Source organism: Vicugna pacos, chromosome 23 (assembly GCF_048564905.1).
Source record: "Vicugna pacos chromosome 23, VicPac4, whole genome shotgun sequence".
In the NCBI taxonomy this organism is placed as follows: domain Eukaryota; kingdom Metazoa; phylum Chordata; class Mammalia; order Artiodactyla; family Camelidae; genus Vicugna; species Vicugna pacos.
Window position 1 is genome coordinate 16,040,614 of NC_133009.1, and position 17,805 is coordinate 16,058,418.

Sequence of the window (17,805 nt, forward strand, 5' to 3'; positions counted from 1 at the left end):
GAAAGGCTCTCTCCAGGAACTGAAAAGAAACATACAAATCTATCAATAGGCAACTTCCAAAGGCAGATGATTTGGCCATCAGTTTGACTAGAAACTGGGTATGCATTCCAATGACTATGCAATTCTATTTAACCTGCATTTATTGAGTCTCAGAGTCTTCCAGGAGCTGAGGGAAATGAATGAGAAAAGGTCTCTACTTTTGAGGAATCAAGCTACAACATTCAGAATACAGTGAATTCAAGTACTGCTGGGATCTAAAAATCTAGCTTGGTGACAAAGTTAAGGGAGAGAGCCACCTGCCTGCCTCTGTAAAGGAGTCAACATCATTAACAGTCAGCACGGAAGGGTGCCCTAGTCCTTGCACTGCGCAGCTGGTCCTAGAGAGCACGTGAAGCAGGACATAAGACATCCACGGCACTGCATCGACACGACAGCAACCACAAAACATTGTGATAACCTAAACCAAAGGTAGACAAATCGGATAACAGACTCCTTATAACTTTAAGGACTTCAGGCCATAGTGAAACTTTAAGAAAGAATAATGTTGACTCACTATTTCCAACACTCACTTGGGCAAGAGTCACTATTGCAAAAATCGCTCTGGACATCACTCCCTTCACACGCGCTGCCTCCGTACTGCGGAACAGGATCAGAGCAGTCCCTTGTCCTCTGCCTGACACCGCCTCCACAGGACACAGTGCAGGCACTCCAACTGGTCCAACTGGCCCACTTGCCATCAACTGTATGAAAGCAAAACATATGCGCTCTGTTACTACTTAAAAATGATCAGGTTAAAGCCTGGGTATGGATAGGCTGAATGTTGTTCTTATTGGCATTAATCTCTAGGTAAGAGGGAGATGTTAACTTATTAAGGGTACAAACATTGTATTTCTCTTACCTGGACAGTGTCTTTCACTGCATACTTGCATCTGTGTTTCTGCTCCACTGCAGTAGGATCCATCAAATGATGGTGGTGGGTTATTACACAGTCTTGTTCTCGTCTGCGTACCTTTCCCACAACTTACGCTGCAGGCACCCCATGGCTGCCAAGTGCTCCATGCTCCATGAACTGCAAACATCCCAAGAGACAGTGTGTCAAGTCACAGAACGATGTTTGTTAAAAAAAACAAAATAATACAAATAAATAACTCGGTAATGAGTTAAATTAGCCCTGATTCTAAAATAATGACATTGAACCAAAGGAAACATAACAAATAATGTTCTTCCTTCCCCCTTCTGGTTAGATTTTCATGAGAATTAGTGTCTGTAGGGAAATTCAGAAGGCTACCTAATACTAAAATAAATGCCTAAAATTATCCAAAGGGGCTGTTTTATCAAAATTAATCAAACCGCTATACGTGAACAAAATCGGAGCTTATAAACCCTAGCTAAGTACTTGTACTCTATGCTCCAGGGAAAGTGGAAGGACCAGAAACTAAGAAGCAAAGCTGTACAATAAGCCTGGACGTGGTTGTGGGAAACAGAAACGTCTCCATAATGATAACTTGGACCCCAGTCGGCACAGCCACATCTTTAAGCCTGATTCAGCTTCACGTTTAAAAATGTACTCGGGCCTTTCAACCGCATGATGATTTGCACAGTTCTAGCTCTTTGAAAACTTTTCCCCATTACATAATGTTCATGAATTAAAAGTTCTAAATAACACACTCACCTGCTTCCTAAACAACACAAAAAATTGACCAGTAGTTTCCAAGAAATGATATTAAAGGCCTTCCTTTGGTAACTAACATATTACATCATCTGACCACAGGACTGGAACAACCTTATGTTTCCTACCAGGTGCAGGGGCTGAGAAAAAACACCATGATTTCTTTTATGTATAAGTCAGCATCAGGTCACATTTTTGTTTTAAGGGTATTTTCTAGATATGGGGCTCAAAACGTTTGTTTTTGTGGTCACCTGGTTTAACCAAGATGCGAACCATAGGGCCTTAAGGTCTGTGTCTAAATATTCTCTTAACACAACCTATAAGAATAAGTTAAAAACCAAGTAATGGAATTATCATTTGGTTGCGTTGTTTAGAAAATATTTTAAAACACATCTTGAATTTTCTTTTAATTAACTGTTTTCTGGTTGAGTTGACTACATATTCTTGTACTTTGGGAAAGAAGGTCACACAAATTTATTCCAGCTGACGAGAATTTGCAGTAACAATTATTTGACTAAACATAAAAGGAAAGAAGAAAGCCTTTAATTAAATGGCAAGTATTATTCAAGATGACTACTTCATTAATTCAGATTACTGATGCTCATAGTCATTATATATGGACTATGGAGCTTAAAAAATTCTGCTGTTCCAATTATTTAAAAGCTCATTCTAAATGGCAGCAGGATTGCCCACCTGAGAAGATACCAATCCATTTTAGAGGGAGGTCTGTTTAGAAATACTCTTTTAACTGAGGCAGGACAAGATAGGTCTAAAATACCAACTTGTACCAGAAAGTAGATGTGTTCAAGAAATCATGGGGACATGTCTAGAGGACATTGAAGCCAGCCTCAAGGGATGGATTTCCACTAATCAAATCTAGGACAATTTGTGCATCATAATAAATGAGGACAGTAATGCCCTATAAGCCACTGGAAAAAATTATATTTGAGTCCTTACTGATATAACTCAAGAAAAAAAGAAAGGAGAAAGAGAAGTTCCTCCTTACAAAAGAAACCCAATAATAGATGTAGGAGATATGATGGAGTTAGGAATAACCGTTTTGTAAGACCACAGCAGTGGGTGTGATTTAAAGCAAGAATCATAAACAGATGCTAAAACTAGGAGATAAAGATGGATAACAAGTGACATGTTTATGTAATCTCAAAGTTTCCCTACAAAATACTTACTAATAGCAAAGTAAAAATAGTAACTATATGGTAGAGGACACCACTTTAAACAAGTGAACAAAGTTAACATCACCAGTTTGAGACAAATTCTGATATCATGTGCCGTCTGATATGATGCACCAAGAAGGATGCAAAATCCTTTCTGTGATGTTTCTGCCAAATCCACTGGAAACTGTTGACAACTATAGATGACTTAATCCAACAACAGCAGAATATACATTCTCCTCAAGCTCACATGGAACACTGAGCAAGACAGACCACATTCTGAGCCATAAAATACACTTTAACAAATTTAAAATAATAGAAATCATACGTCTGCTCTCAGGCCACAATAGAGTCAAGCTAGAAGTCAATAACAGAAAGATAGTTGCAAAATCCTCAAATATGTGGAGATTAAACAACATACTTCTAAATAATACATGGGTCAAAGAAGAAATCTCAAGAGATATTAAAAATGTTTTGAATTAAATGAAAATGAAAATACAACTTATCAGAATTTGTAGGATGCAGCAAAAGTAATGTTTAGAGGGAAATTCATAGCTTTGAAAGCATGTATTAGAAAAGAAGATATAAAATAAATGATCTAAATGCCCACCTTAAGGAACTAGCAAAAGAAGAGCCAAAAAAAAAAAAAAAAAAGACTCTCATGAGGAGGACACCTAGAGCCCTGAAACACCTATGGTGTAGGTTCGACTCAAGGTCAAAAACAACATGTATAAAAGACACTGCGTGTGGTTCCTAACACACGACAGGTAGTTAGTGAACGGCAGCTGTTATTTCTCTTTCTGGGCAGGTCCTTAATTTAAGCTTTATTTTTCTCTGCTGAAAATGAATGGCTGGATTAGCCATTCCCTAAGGTCTTCATTATCTCTGAAGTCCTATTAATTTGTAAATACATCTTCTCTACGTGGTTAAGAAAACACCACAGTTGGGAGCCTTTTATCATTAAATCAGGTATTTGACTTAATAGTGATTAATGTCCTACCTCCAGCAAGTCTATGCATGAGACAGAACCAAGAACACAGAGAATGAGTATGTTCACAACATCTTTTCACAAGAAGGAAGAAAAGGTACTTACAGCTCCTTTGTAGGAATTAAAAATACACCAGTTGTGCTCATCGCTGGATTCCTACCTGGGCAGGGCCGGATGCTGCACATGAGTATTTCCACAGCGCTCCCTTCACAGGGCCGCCCACCATGCTGAGCTGATGGATTGTTGCAAGTTCTGGTCCTGGTTCGGTTGCCACGCCCACAGCTCCTCGTGCATTCTTCCCAGGGGCTCCATTCTGACCAGTTACCATCCACTACCCAAAGGTGACACATTACACCATCAGATATTATTTTCACTGAAAGAGCTAATACTGAGACAAGCCAGAGTGAGGGAACGGAAGTGAGTATCTATTGAACACGTGCCTGTCCGTTGAATAAAGAGGTGTACCTGGACACAGCTTATGCTGACAATTTCGCATTTCTGAATCTGACCCCTGGCAAGGCTTCCCACCATTGGCTGGAGAGGGGCTGTTGCACAGACGACTCCTCTTTTGGATGCCTTTTCCGCAGGTGACACTGCAGGATCTCCAGGCCGACCACTGGGAAAATCCACCGTGAACTGCAAAGTAAAACATTGAACTTGGTCTCTGTTTCTGTAAATTAAAAAATTGTAACTTAGAGTTCATTTACGATATGCACTGGGTCTAGCACCTAATCTGTAATAGCCGAGATCTTTCTTATGGAAGCTCTCCCTAACAGTAAAATTAAAACCCAGGCATGAGAGAAGAACTATGAACAATTAACTAGGGTTTCTTCCCAGCTCCAGTCCTGACTCATTTGGACATGGCTGCTGAAAGAGTTAGTGACCAAGAAATTTAAATGCTGAAGACAAGCCATTCTTTAAAGCAAATGTATATGCATTAATTTTTTAGAATAAATTTAACTTAGTGTTGAATAAATTCACTTTGGGAATCTGAATTATTAACTTGGTATTTTGCAGTTCTAATCAGGATTGTTTTAGTCCCTTCAGTCTGTAAACTGTGATGTGATTTTTGTCCTGTCCCCATAATCCAGAAGTATCTTAAGGGGTTCAGAGACTTAGACTAAGATGCTTAGTGATTTTCACGATTTGGATTGCCCCAGGTGCTATTTGACATGAATATCCCAGGGTGAACCACTGTCACACTCACCCTGGACTATGACCGGCACTCTGACAAGGACAGAACCCATCAGGTTTCGAGCAACACATTCATATTCAGACGTATCTTCTTTCTGAGCTGCGGCGATATATAATGAGTGGTTGGACAAGACCTTAACTCGCTCATTCCACGGGATCGAGTGCCCTAGGCGGGACCACGTAATGGTTGGATGAGGCTCTCCGGTTGCCTGACAATTCAGTATGACTTTACCACCAGCATTAATAATAGTTTCTACTGGCTCAAGAGTGATAACTGGAGGACCTATGGAAAAAAGTACATAATGTTTCTTAGTTTTTGTGGAATTATATTAACATTTAAACCCATATGGTATAGTAACATTTAAAAAAAAATTAGGCTGACTTTTTTACACACTGTAGCTTCTTAACTATTAATATTGTAGTTGCCATTGACAGAATGTTTTACTTAGTAAATGTCAAAAATTGATAATCCCCAAGTGGTCCAGCCTAGAGCACGGGCTCTGTGGTCATGCTTTTCTGGATTAAAATTCTCCCTCTGCTCTTTACAACACTTTTGAACCACTGTGTCCTGAAAAACAGTACCTACTTCAGAGGACCTTGTTAGACTCACAGTAAGATAATGGAAGCACAGCTCTTCAACAGGATAAGCACACAGTATTTTTAGTACTATTGTTGTTATTATCATTGTTTTTATCTGTGTTTTACATGGTGAACATTTAGTTCTTCCCTTTACAGCATTTTTAGGTAGACTGTCATTATTAACTTATTCTTTTATTACTGGTCATCATTCATTTATTAAACATACATTGAGAAGCTATGATTTGCCAGGCATCGTGCTAGATGCTGAGGGCACAGGTACAATTTCTAGTCACCAGGAGTTCACAGTCTACAGATAAGACAGACAAGTGACCGATTCTTTAGCCATCGTATACCTACAGAATTTAGCAACAGATTAGGTAGAACAGAATTTAGAATAGGTAAGTGTGTGAGGTAATACGGGAGTGTAAACCACAGTGACTCAATAGATCAAACAAACCCATGTCACTGGAAATGAAGACCAAAAGGAATACATTCAAGAATTACTACAGGTGACTGGATAAAGAAGATGTGGTATATTTATACAATGGAATACTACTCAGCCATAAAAACCGACAACATAATGCCATTTGCAGCAACACAGATGCTCCTGGAGAATGTCATTCTAAGTGAAGTAAGCCAGAAAGAGAAAGAAAAATACCATATGAGATCGCTCATATGTGGAATCTAAAGACTCATGGACAGAGAATACAGACTTGTGGTTACCAGGGGGGTAGAGGGTGGGAAGGGATAGACTGGGATTTCAAAATTGTAGAATAGATAAACAAGATTACACTGTATAGCACAGGGAAATATACACAAAATGTTATGATAAATCACAGAGAAAAAAATGTGACAATGAGTGTGTATATGTCCATGAATGACTGAAAAATTGTGCCGAACACTGGAATTTGACACAACACTGTAAAATGATTATGAATCAATAAAAAATGTAAAAAAAAAAGAATTATTACAGGTGACTGGATAAAGAAGATGTGGTATATTTATACAATGGAACACTATTCAGCCATAAAAACCGACAACATAACGCCATTTGCAGCAACATGGATGCTCCTGGAGAATGTCATTCTAAGTGAAGTAAGCCAGAAAGAGAAAGAAAAATACCATATGAGATCGCTCATATGTGGAATCTAAACAAACAAAAACAAACAAACAAAAACAAAGTGCAAATACAGGACAGAAATAGACTCATAGACAGAGAATACAGACTTGTGGTTGCCAGGGGGGCAGAGGGTGGGAAGGGATAGACTGGGATTTCAAAACTGTAGAATAGATAGACAAGATTATACTGTATAGCACAGGGAAATATACACAAAATGTTATGGTAGCTCACAGAGAAAAAAATGTGACAATGAGTGTGTATATGTCCATGAATGACTGAAAAATTGTGCTGAGCACTGGAATTTGACACAACATTGTAAAATGACTATAAATCAATAAAAAATGTTAAAAAAAAGAATTAAGAAAATAGGGTGAGAGGACTTAGCCACTGAATCGCATGACACAGAGTGAGGAATTGATGACTATAGGGTTTTGATTTGGGCAATATAGTATATCTTTGGACAATTCAATACAAGACAGGAGCAAGAACAGATTTGTTGAGAGGGAGTAAGGAATGAAGATTTGCATCCATTTAGAACTGCTGAGCTGAGACATCTGTAGGACATTCAAGTGGAGATGTCCAGACTGCAGCTGGATATTCATAGCTAGAGCTCAGAATAGAGATATGGGCTAGAAACATAGATTTGTGAATCTTTCATCAGTGGATAAGACTGCTTCAGAAGTGAGTTTAAAATGAGAGGAAAAGAGTAAACTAAAGACAGGAAGTATTGCAACATCATTATTTAAAAAATGGAAAAAAAGAGAAAGAAATGGACAGAAAATGAGCCTATAAATGATACTAAAAACTGATCACTAAGGAAGGAAGAAACTCAGGAGAAAATGGCATCTTGGGCAGCCACAGGGAGCTTCAAGAAGGAAGGACAGGTTAACAGGATCTATAAAGGATGACAGCTATTCAAATGAAGTTGCTGGAAAGAGCGTCAAAAGTGCCTGACAGAACATTTATCTTTATACTGGTCTACAGTATCAAGAAAGATAGAATGAGAAAGACTTTATGGGGAAGATGCTTGAACTGGATTTTTCAAAAAATAAAAATAAAGATTACATATAAGAGACAGGAGCCTCCTTGGAGAGAAGAGAATAGCACAGAAATGGATTTAGCTTTGAAAGAAGGATTCGCCCTAGAGAGCAGTAGGTTTTAAACATTTGGTTAAAATCTTAAAAGAAAACTGTAAAGATTTATGTTTGAATAGGTAAGCAAAGGGGAGCCTGTTAATTCTTGAAAGAACATGATGGGATGACAGCAGTGTTTTAGTGAGACTGAAGTGAATGGTGGAGCAATTTGCTTAGTGAGAGGTAAGGCATATCAGATAACTCAGAGCCATGGCTGCTTATGACAGATCGAGAAGTGTATCTGGAATAACAACATAAAACAAAAATAGAAGTAAAATGTTTTATTGTGATGTTTATATGCTAGAATTTTATGTTAAGGTATCACTGACATGTCTTTCACAAAAGTAATTATCTCACATAAAGTTTGAATCTGTCAGTGGGTGTCATTAATGTATTAAAATATTTATATATATACACACAAAATTGAAGTATAGTCAGTTACACTGTGTCAGTTTCTGGTGTACAGCACAATGTCCCAGTCATGCATATATATACATATATTCATTTTCATATTTCTTTTTTTAAAGGTTATTACAAGATATTGAATATAGTTCCCTGTACTATACAGAAGAAATTTATTTTTTTATCTATTTATATATATAGTGGTTAACATTTGCAAATCTCAAACTCTCAGATTTATCCCTCCCCACCCCATTCTCCTTGGTAACTTAAGATTGTTTACTAGGTCTGTGAGTCTGTCTATGTTTTGTAGATGAGCTCATTAAGGTCCTCTTTTTTCTTTTAATTTTTTTTATATTCCACATATGAGTGATATCAATATGGTATTTTTCTGGCTTAACTTACTTAGAATGATCATTAATGTATTATTCACATACATGCCCTCGTCATCCCTTACAACTGCCTTTTCACTTGATGTTTACATTAACCTCACTCTAGGAACTTTCAGGGCTGGGGCTCTCCCTTCTCTTTCAATGTTCAGATTATATTATGTACTCAATAAACTGTTGTTGAATAAATAAATGCCTCAGATTAACCTCTCAACACTAAATGACAACATAAGGACTAAATGAGCTTGCCTGCTCATATTATTATGACAAAATGGAAGTGTGAAATACAATTCAGAATCTTCATTTAGATAATGTATTTGAACATTTCCAATTGCACATAAGACTAGAAAATAATTCAACAATAAAATTCCCTATGTACATCTTTCAAGATTGAATTAATTCTATTAGTCACATAATGATCAGTTAAATATAAGTATTTTATCTAAATGAAGTCATTCCTTCTGGTGCTTTAATCTTAATTTTAAACAAATTATATTTTTGGCTTTTTTATATACCTCATTTATTACAGTGAATTTATTGTCAGTATGTAGATGAGCTAATTTAATGCAGCCTTTATTAAGCCTGGTGATCAGAACACTCTTCCAGGAGAGATTAATTGTGTGACGCCCTACCTATATTCATCCAACAAAGAAGGGAGGAAATTTCATGTAAATAACATTTATTTGGGAAATGTGGGATATTATATCCTCCAATTGCTGAGTTATAACTCACATTCACATATTAACATTTCTGAAAAGGTCTGCAGTAAAGAAACTTGGTACACCTAAGCAAGGCTTGGTATATGTATAGTAGGTGCTCTTTATATATCTAATAAAAGAATATATTTAGTTTAATCCATTTTTTTCTGTGACTTATTTAGTCATGGAACTCTACTTTTTTTCCTAATAACATCCCACAACATTATCACCTGATAGATATGTATAATAATAAAACACTGTCTTAGCAAGACATGGAAACAACCTAAGTGTCTGCTGATGGATGAATGGATAAAGAAAATATGGTGTGTATTTATACACACACACACACACACACACAATAGAATATCATTCAGCTATAAAAAAAAAAAAAGGGAATCCTGCCATTTGTGACAACAAGGATAGAGGGCATTATGTTAAGTGAAACAAGCCAGTCAGAGAGACAAATAGTGTGCATTACCGCTTAAATGCAGAATCTTAAAAAAAAAGAGTCAAACTCAGGAAATGAATAGATCGGTGGTTGCTAGAGGCCGTGGGGGAAGTGGAAAGATACTCGTCAAAACACACAAACTTTCAGTTATAAGATGAATAAATTCTGAGGATCTAGTGTACAGCATGGTGACTATAGTTAGTAATACTGTACTGCTGTATACCTAAAAATTGCCAACTGAGTAGATCTTAAGTATTCTTGCCAAAAAAATAAAAAATAAACAGAAAAACCAAACCAAAATAATAACTGTGAGAGGTGAGGTGAGGAATGTGTTAATTAACTTGACTGTGGTAATCATTTCACAATGTAGATGTATATCAAATCATCACATGGTACCGTTTAGATGTACACTATTTTATTTATCAACTATACTTCAATAAAGCTGGGGGAAAACCATTGTTTTAAATACCTATTAAGTATCTCTTAAGCGTTTAAGTCTTGGAGAGTAGCAGTTTGGCAAGCAGCTGTTAGTAAACACTACCCTGCAGCATCTCTCAATTGTGAGTAAAGAAAATGTAAATTCATTCTGTTAAATATTAAGCCTATTTATAAAGTAAGCTGGTTTGCTTAAATTCTCAACCTAATGACACTGCCCTCGGGTCAGCCCCTGGACAGCGGTTCTGGGGACTGTGCAGTGAGCCACTGGAGTCTTTCATGTTTTTCTAATTACGAAAACTTTGTCTTCTGTAGTTTATGCTGAGAGCTTTCATGATGTGCATGGTAATCCTGCCCAGAATACATAGGTATTTTCTGGCAGATTGATAGCAACTGATCTGGAGCACTCCTGAGTTCACTGACATTAAGCCTTTATTTGTAACATCTATTTTTACAGTGATGTAAAATGACATCTTTGTAAGCTCATTTCAAGAACTGCGGGGAACTAGAAGGGCACTCAACTGAACATACGGCAAACAACAAAAGAAGCTCTGCTCCTGAGCAACTGCAAGCTTGAACTGCAGGTGTTAAGACAAAGTAGCGAAAAATATCTGTGCAAAACTGTATCAGTCATGCTTATCACAGTCGCTCCATCAATAGCAGAAAACGAAATGAGACACTCTGAAAGCTACCATTAATGAACTTCCCAGAAAGTCAAATGAACAGTTAGCCTAAACGAACATTTAACATGAATGATGATAAAAGTTAAACGTTTCTTAAACCAAGGGTTTAATGAGAGTTTAATTAAGTAGCTTACTCTGCAGAGTCAGATGCATGCTGCGCTCCACCACCCCAGCTTCATTGGCAGCTACACACGTATAGTCACCGGCATCTTCATTCTACGGGAATAAGCATTTTTATAAAAATAGGAGCCTACACAGAGCTATAGAGCAGGGCAAATCACTTTCTTCACCATGATGCCTGTTAATGTGAAATTTCATTTTTGAGAAGGCACTTTAATGGAAATAGAAAAACTTACATATATTTAACCACATACATAGATTTTTAAAAAATGAAGAAGAGAAATTCTCAGCTTCAATTTTTTCTAAACAACGTATCATTGCTCTGAAGGAACAATTACTGGTAGGAAACCAAAGCAAAAATAACATTTTTTGTTTTTACAGCCATCTATCCAAAATTATCTTACTAAAGAAAAATGCCAATGCTATTCTTATGGATATCTGTAAAAGCATTAAACAATCAGGACAAATGAACAAATATCAAGTTCTTTCTTTTTTTTTTTTTCCGTTTCTACATTCTGTGTTCTGTGATCTGTATTCTACATTCTGCGTTGTGTATTCTATAATCTGTATTCTGTTTTCTATATTCTATATTTTGTGTTCTGCATTCTGTATTCTGTATTCTTTATTCTGTATTCTAAATTCTGTTTTCTATATTCTACATTCCATGTCTGTATTCCGTATTGTATATTCTGTATTCTGTAATCTGTATTCTATGTTCTGTGTACTGTATTCTATGTTCTGTAATCCATATTCTCTATTCTCTATTCTGAATTCTAAATACTGTATTCTGTATTCTGTGTTCTGTATAGTATGTTCTGTGTTCGGTATTCTATATTGTATATTCTGCGTTCTATATTCTATATTCTGTGTTCTATATTCTATGTTCTGTATTCTATATTCTGTATTCTGTAGTCTATATTATATATCCTATATTCTGTATTCTATATTCTATATTCTGCATTCTGTATTCTATATTCTGGGTTCTGTATTCTGTATTCTAATTCTACATTCTGTATTCTATATTCTACATTCTGTATTCTGCATTCTGTATTCTATGTTGTGTGTTCAGTATTCTGTATTCTATATTCTGAATTCCATATTCTCTATTCTGTATTCTGTATTCTATATTGTATAATTTGTGTTCTCTATTCTGTATTCTACATTGTATATTCCGTATTCTATTTTCTATCTTCTGTGTTCTGATTCTATATTTTATGTTCTAAATTCTGTATTCTGTATTCTGTATTCTATATTCTATATTCTTTATTCCATATTCTACATTCAGAATACAGAATACAGACATGGAATGTAGAATATAGAAAACAGAATTTAGAATACAGAATAAAGAATACAGAATACAGAATGCAGAACAAAGAATATAGAATATAGAAAACAGAATACAGAATATAGATTACAGAACGCAGAATGTAGAATACAGATCACAGAACACAGAATGTAGAAACAGAATGTAGAATATAGAACACAGAATACAGAACATAGAATATAGAACACAGAATATAGAATATAGAATATAGAATACAGAATATAGAATATAGAATACAGAATACAGAATAAAGAACATAGAATACAGAATACAGAATGTAGAATATAGAATACAGAATACAGAACCCAGAATATAGAACATGGAATTCAGAACACAGAATATAGAATATAGAATACAGAATATAGAACACAGAATATAGAATACAGAACCCAGAATATAGAATATAAAATACAGAATACAGAATATAGAATATGGAATCAAGTTCTTTCTAATGGGGGGTTATTTAAAAAATAACATTAAGCTTGACCTCTATTTAGAAAGCTTGAAATGTAGGAGACAAAGTGAACAACTATTAGTAATACTAAATCACAGAACATTAAGTCACAAATGTATGCATATATGGTATAGAAAATAAGCACCATATGAGTTTAGGTTAGATTAGAGACAGATTTTGCTAAGGTCTTGTGAATCAGAGAATTCTGGTCTTGCTCACAGAAACACGACGTCAATGATACAGGGTAACTGACTTGCAGGCAGCAGAAGAGGGTGGGAGCAGGAAGATACGCTGATTTAGATATTTAATCAGGGTGTCAGTGCATTATCCACAGAGAAATTTCTAGCTGGAAACTGCAACTGGAACTTAAGTTTCAGGGTTGGAGATATACATTTAGGAATCTGAGATTGTATGGTGGAAACAAAATTAGTATTAGTATTAACGGAAACAAAATTAGTATTAACACTGGTATTAGAAGTACCAGGGACTTCAGAATTAGAGAACAGGGGAAAGTGGTAACGAAGAAGCCTGAGACTTATTAGTGTAGCCAGAGGTAGAAATCATCTCAACATTGAAAGGACAATCAACAACATCAAACGCTGAAATAAAACCAAGGAGAAGACAAGACTGAGAGTGGCCCACTGGAGCAGTGATTGAATAGTATATTCTAATTATTATTTCAACTAATTCAACAGTGGGTTAACAAATTACCCAAGTTTTGGCTAGTTAAGAAAGTTTTAGATAAAATATCTCATTTACTTGACCCCCAAATTAAAATCAAGTATCACTCATTTTTCAAATCATTGAAGCTTTTGGAAAGTCTAATGTAGTTACTGGCATAGTGATAAAATCTATCCTATATTTTATTTGTAAATGTGTCTGTAATTTTCCAATTTCTTCATTCTAAAACAAATTCGAGGAAGTTATCTGTGGATGTTAAATAATAGGACAATGATTGGGAACAAAGTAGCAAAATTATTTTTTGGCTCATACGTCTTTGGAAGCACTAAAAATCATCAACTTGAATCATTTCAGTTTTTAAAAAGAACCCAGGGATTTAGATTTGACAGGAATGCATGAGAAACTTTTCCCATCCATGGCACCCACAGAGAGGCACTAATGGTGGCAGCTGAAGTGTGTACTGCCAACTCCAGTGTGACTTACTACAGTGCCGTAAATGGCCAGGGAGCCGTTGCCAAGTTGCCGGATTCTGTGGCTAATTTCAATATCCATCCCCCTTCTGCTCCACTGGATGGTTGGGGCAGGATCTCCTTTCACCTCACAATTCAAGATTGCATTACCACCAAGAGGTTCGATCCAGTTAGAAGGGTAATCACCTTTGAAGACTGGAGGTTCTAGGAAATAACAAAAGACAAGTTATAAGGGAAAGGAAGCTCTGATTATTTCTTTGTGATTTTGACCTATTTAGAAAGACAACTTAGTGAACAGGAGAAAAGGCATTTTCGAACCCCATGAATTCTCCAGAAACAACTGCTCATGCTAAATAACCAGATAATTTTGTCTGTCTCAATAATCTAAGTGGATGAATATACTTTGTGCCAAATGATCTCTTTACTTACTGCTTACCTACTTTTGAGTTGAATGTTCATAATTTTTTATCTCATGCATTTGCACATCTGTGAGACAAGACTAAATGGATTAATAGGCTGAAGTTATATTGTATTAGTACACAACAGAGAAGCAAAATGTGAACCATTCATCACAAATAAATTACAAACTGAACACAGAGCACTTCTACCTACCTTTCACATAAACAAATCCAATTGCCTTCACAAAGCCAACGCTGTTCTCTGCAGTGCACACGTAAGTACCCGAATCCTCTTTGGACATTCTTTCAATGACAAGTTCACTGTGTCCATTTACACTGTCAAAGTGGGCTGAAGGAAACAGGGTTAGAAAACAACACAAAGGCCTCTCAGCCACCTCAGAAAACAATTACGACAGCTCCATATTTTGCAGGTTAGATTTATGAGTCCGTCAGCAGCTGAACCAAAGAGATCTAATTATGACATCGGAGGAGAGAGCCTTTTCCACAGATTTCTTTCCTGGAGCTGTTTGCTGTCTCCAGACACTTATCCGAAGAATGAAATAACAGCAGAAGGAACAGGAAAAGAGAATAAAAACAAACATCTTTTACAACTATTTTTCATTTGAAGTACACCTTTCATCTCAAAGTGTTGCCTTTTAAAGCTGGCTCACAGTCTCTGGGTTTCAAAAATCTTTCATTCAGAAATATGACATTTTCCGTTTCATTTCTCTCACCACCACTTTTCCTCCCAAACAATTTACATCAAAAATATGAAAACCTTTTCAGTTATAATTCAACTGACCTGGCAGCTCAGAGGGGAAATCATGAAAACATTTGCAAGTTAGGTAATAATGAAGATTAAATTTGTAATCATTCAAACTTCTCCATAAGTGGTGATGACACAAACACTTACAAAGGTAATTACAATACTTGGAATAGACTATACGACAAACATGCTAATCCTAATACAAACATTGCTAAACAAAATTCTGATTATACCAGCAAATATCCAGTTATGTTTACCTTGCCATGTTCTCTTCCATTCAAATGATCTTTTAAAATTTCATACTGCTGAGTATTAAGTGGAAATTAAGGTTGAAAAATTTAAATAGCTAAATTAGTATTATACCTCCAGAAAATAGTACTGATTAGGTTTTTTAGAATTTTTTTTCCTTAGTTAGCAATACTACTATTGTTAAGGTAATACAGTTGGTGAATTCTAGTCATTAACAGAAATCTTTATAGCAGAGAAAACTCAAGCTTACTACTAATTTTCTAGTAAGACATTCATTAAATTCTACTGTGGCAGTATTTCAGAACTCACTTTTGGGATGAAACATTTTCTCTTTATAGACAATCTCTCTTTTTTTATTGAAGTATATAGTCAGTTACAATGTATGACTTTCTGGTATAATGTCCCAGACAGTATCTTTATACTGCAGATAAAGTCTAACAAATAGATACTTGTCCTCCTCATGATGAGTGTTCCTGGGCTCCAGGCACCACCTGAACTTGTAGTGTACATAAATTTTCTACTTAATTGATCCACATTATAACAGAAGTTAATTCATACAGTGGGAGGCAGACTTCTCTGTAACATTAGGTGAATCTTCAGGACTCCCAACAATTGCCATCTTTATCCATTTATCAATGTTAAAGGAGGTGAGGGGATAAATTTAGGTGCCTATATATACAATTCTGTCTCAGGGAAAGGGGAATTATTTTAACGTTAAAAAAATCTGTTTATATCCTGCAATATGTGGTCCTGTGATCAATTTATCCTTTCAAAAGATTGAAAAGAACATATACTAGGTATAAGCTAAAATCTGTGCAAATGTACCCATTTTACAGAACTTAAAGCAATCTTTTCATGTAATTTTTCCATCAATTTCCACAGTTAAAGAAAAGGGAGATTGGTTTCAAGTTCTATATGGATGGGTGTATTTATTCACTTCTTAAGAATTAAATTACCAACCTGGGATAATATTATTATTGAAGGTCCATGTTAACTTGGGCAATGGAACACCAGTTGCTTTGCAGTTTAATCGTAGCTGTTCTCCTTTGTTTAATGACACATCTCCAGGAAGCTCAGTAAAAGTAGGGAGAACATGTACGGTCAGGCTGATGGTGTGTGTGTCCTCACCTGCAGCGTTGTTAGCAACACAGGTATAGGTGCCAGAATCCTCTGGCTTAAAGAAAGAAAAGTCATAGTGCTTAAAAATCACATAATCTTACGTCATACTACATAAAATACATTAAAATGCATAGCGTGGTCCCCAAAGGCACAATCTTATTTAAAGACAGTCTAAACTTCCATCTTGTAGTCTGAACCATCTGCTAGCTCTTATATGACAATTTAAACAAAAGTCCAGAACTTAAAGAACTGTAGCATTTTATAGTAATAAGGTCTCAGAAAACTTTACAATGTTTACTAAACATCAAGTGTACTGCTGCTCTGCAATGCACAGAGAGAGAACAAGTAATCCCAAAGGCTGGTAGAATCTTGACAGCGTATTTGGTTCTCTGGGTAATGTGGCACCAAAGACCACCAGAATGATTAAAAAGGGTGAAGAGTGAGGGCAATATTACCTGCAATTTCAGAATTTCACTTGCTAAATCCAGTGGCCAGTTCTTGGCACTCATCTTCCTAGATGTATTGGCAACATCTGCCACAGTTCTGGTCTCCTTCTTTCTAAAACCTTGTCTTCATTTGGCTTCCAGGATACTCCATGCCCCTAGTTTCCTTCCTACCTCACTGGTTGCTCCTTTTCTATTTCCTTTTGCTGGCTTCCCCTCCACGTGAATGCCTTCATGTTGGCGTGTGAGAGGCTTCAGTCTCTAGTCCTCTTCTTCACGGTCTGCACTCAACTCCTTGGTGATCTCATCCAATCTTATGGCTTTAAATACCATCCATATGCTGATGAGTATCAGTACGTCTAGCTCAGACCTATCTTCCAAACTCCAATTATATTGAACTTCTCATTCCAACTCTCTGCTTAGATGTCTAAAAGACATCTCAAACTCATGTCCAAAACTGAATTCCCAATCTCCCCTTCCTGTTCTACCTGTAGCCTTCACCAGATCAACTGAGGGCTATTTTGTTCTCCCAGGTGTTCATGCCTTTGTTCCTGACATCTTCATTATCCTTTTTTCTTTTCTTTTTCATACTTTACTTGCAATCTAGCTAGGAAGTCCTAGCTTCAAAGTGTCAAATTCCAGTGCAGAGCACAATTTTTCAGTTATACACCACCTTATGTTCTTAAGTTCTTTGCACTCACCTTAACTTCTGTGCCCCAAATATCTAGGGGAGGGACATTCCAGTTTTCTCTGCCTGGGATGCCCCTCTCCCAGACATTCGCTTGGCTAACTCTCTCCCTTCAAGTTTTGCTAAAAATGTCTCGTTCCCAAAGGGCACTCACTCTGATTGTGCTATTTTAAAGTGTACCTTGTA

General features: G+C 36.3%; 1 protein-coding gene and 1 long non-coding RNA gene across 5 annotated transcripts in view; one reads left to right on the top strand and one right to left on the bottom strand.

The window, feature by feature from the left end:
* The window catches only part of LOC140688744 (uncharacterized), a 134,622-nt gene extending 123,617 nt beyond the window's left edge, over positions 1 to 11,005 (top strand). For all 4 annotated transcript variants that reach the window (XR_012063530.1, XR_012063527.1, XR_012063528.1 and 1 more), the window contains one exon: positions 10,682 to 11,005. This is a non-coding gene — a long non-coding RNA (uncharacterized lncRNA). The remainder of the gene's footprint in view (positions 1 to 10,681) is intronic.
* The window catches only part of HMCN1 (hemicentin 1), a 400,921-nt gene that overhangs the window by 36,425 nt on the left and 346,691 nt on the right, over positions 1 to 17,805 (bottom strand). The window contains exons 83-91 of the mRNA XM_006198786.4: positions 16,330 to 16,543; positions 14,569 to 14,703; positions 13,970 to 14,160; positions 11,042 to 11,123; positions 5,037 to 5,306; positions 4,295 to 4,465; positions 3,990 to 4,160; positions 899 to 1,069; positions 570 to 740 (exon numbers count right to left, since the gene is read on the bottom strand). Of these exons, the coding sequence (XP_006198848.1) occupies positions 570 to 740; positions 899 to 1,069; positions 3,990 to 4,160; positions 4,295 to 4,465; positions 5,037 to 5,306; positions 11,042 to 11,123; positions 13,970 to 14,160; positions 14,569 to 14,703; positions 16,330 to 16,543 (1,576 nt within the window). The remainder of the gene's footprint in view (positions 1 to 569; positions 741 to 898; positions 1,070 to 3,989; positions 4,161 to 4,294; positions 4,466 to 5,036; positions 5,307 to 11,041; positions 11,124 to 13,969; positions 14,161 to 14,568; positions 14,704 to 16,329; positions 16,544 to 17,805) is intronic.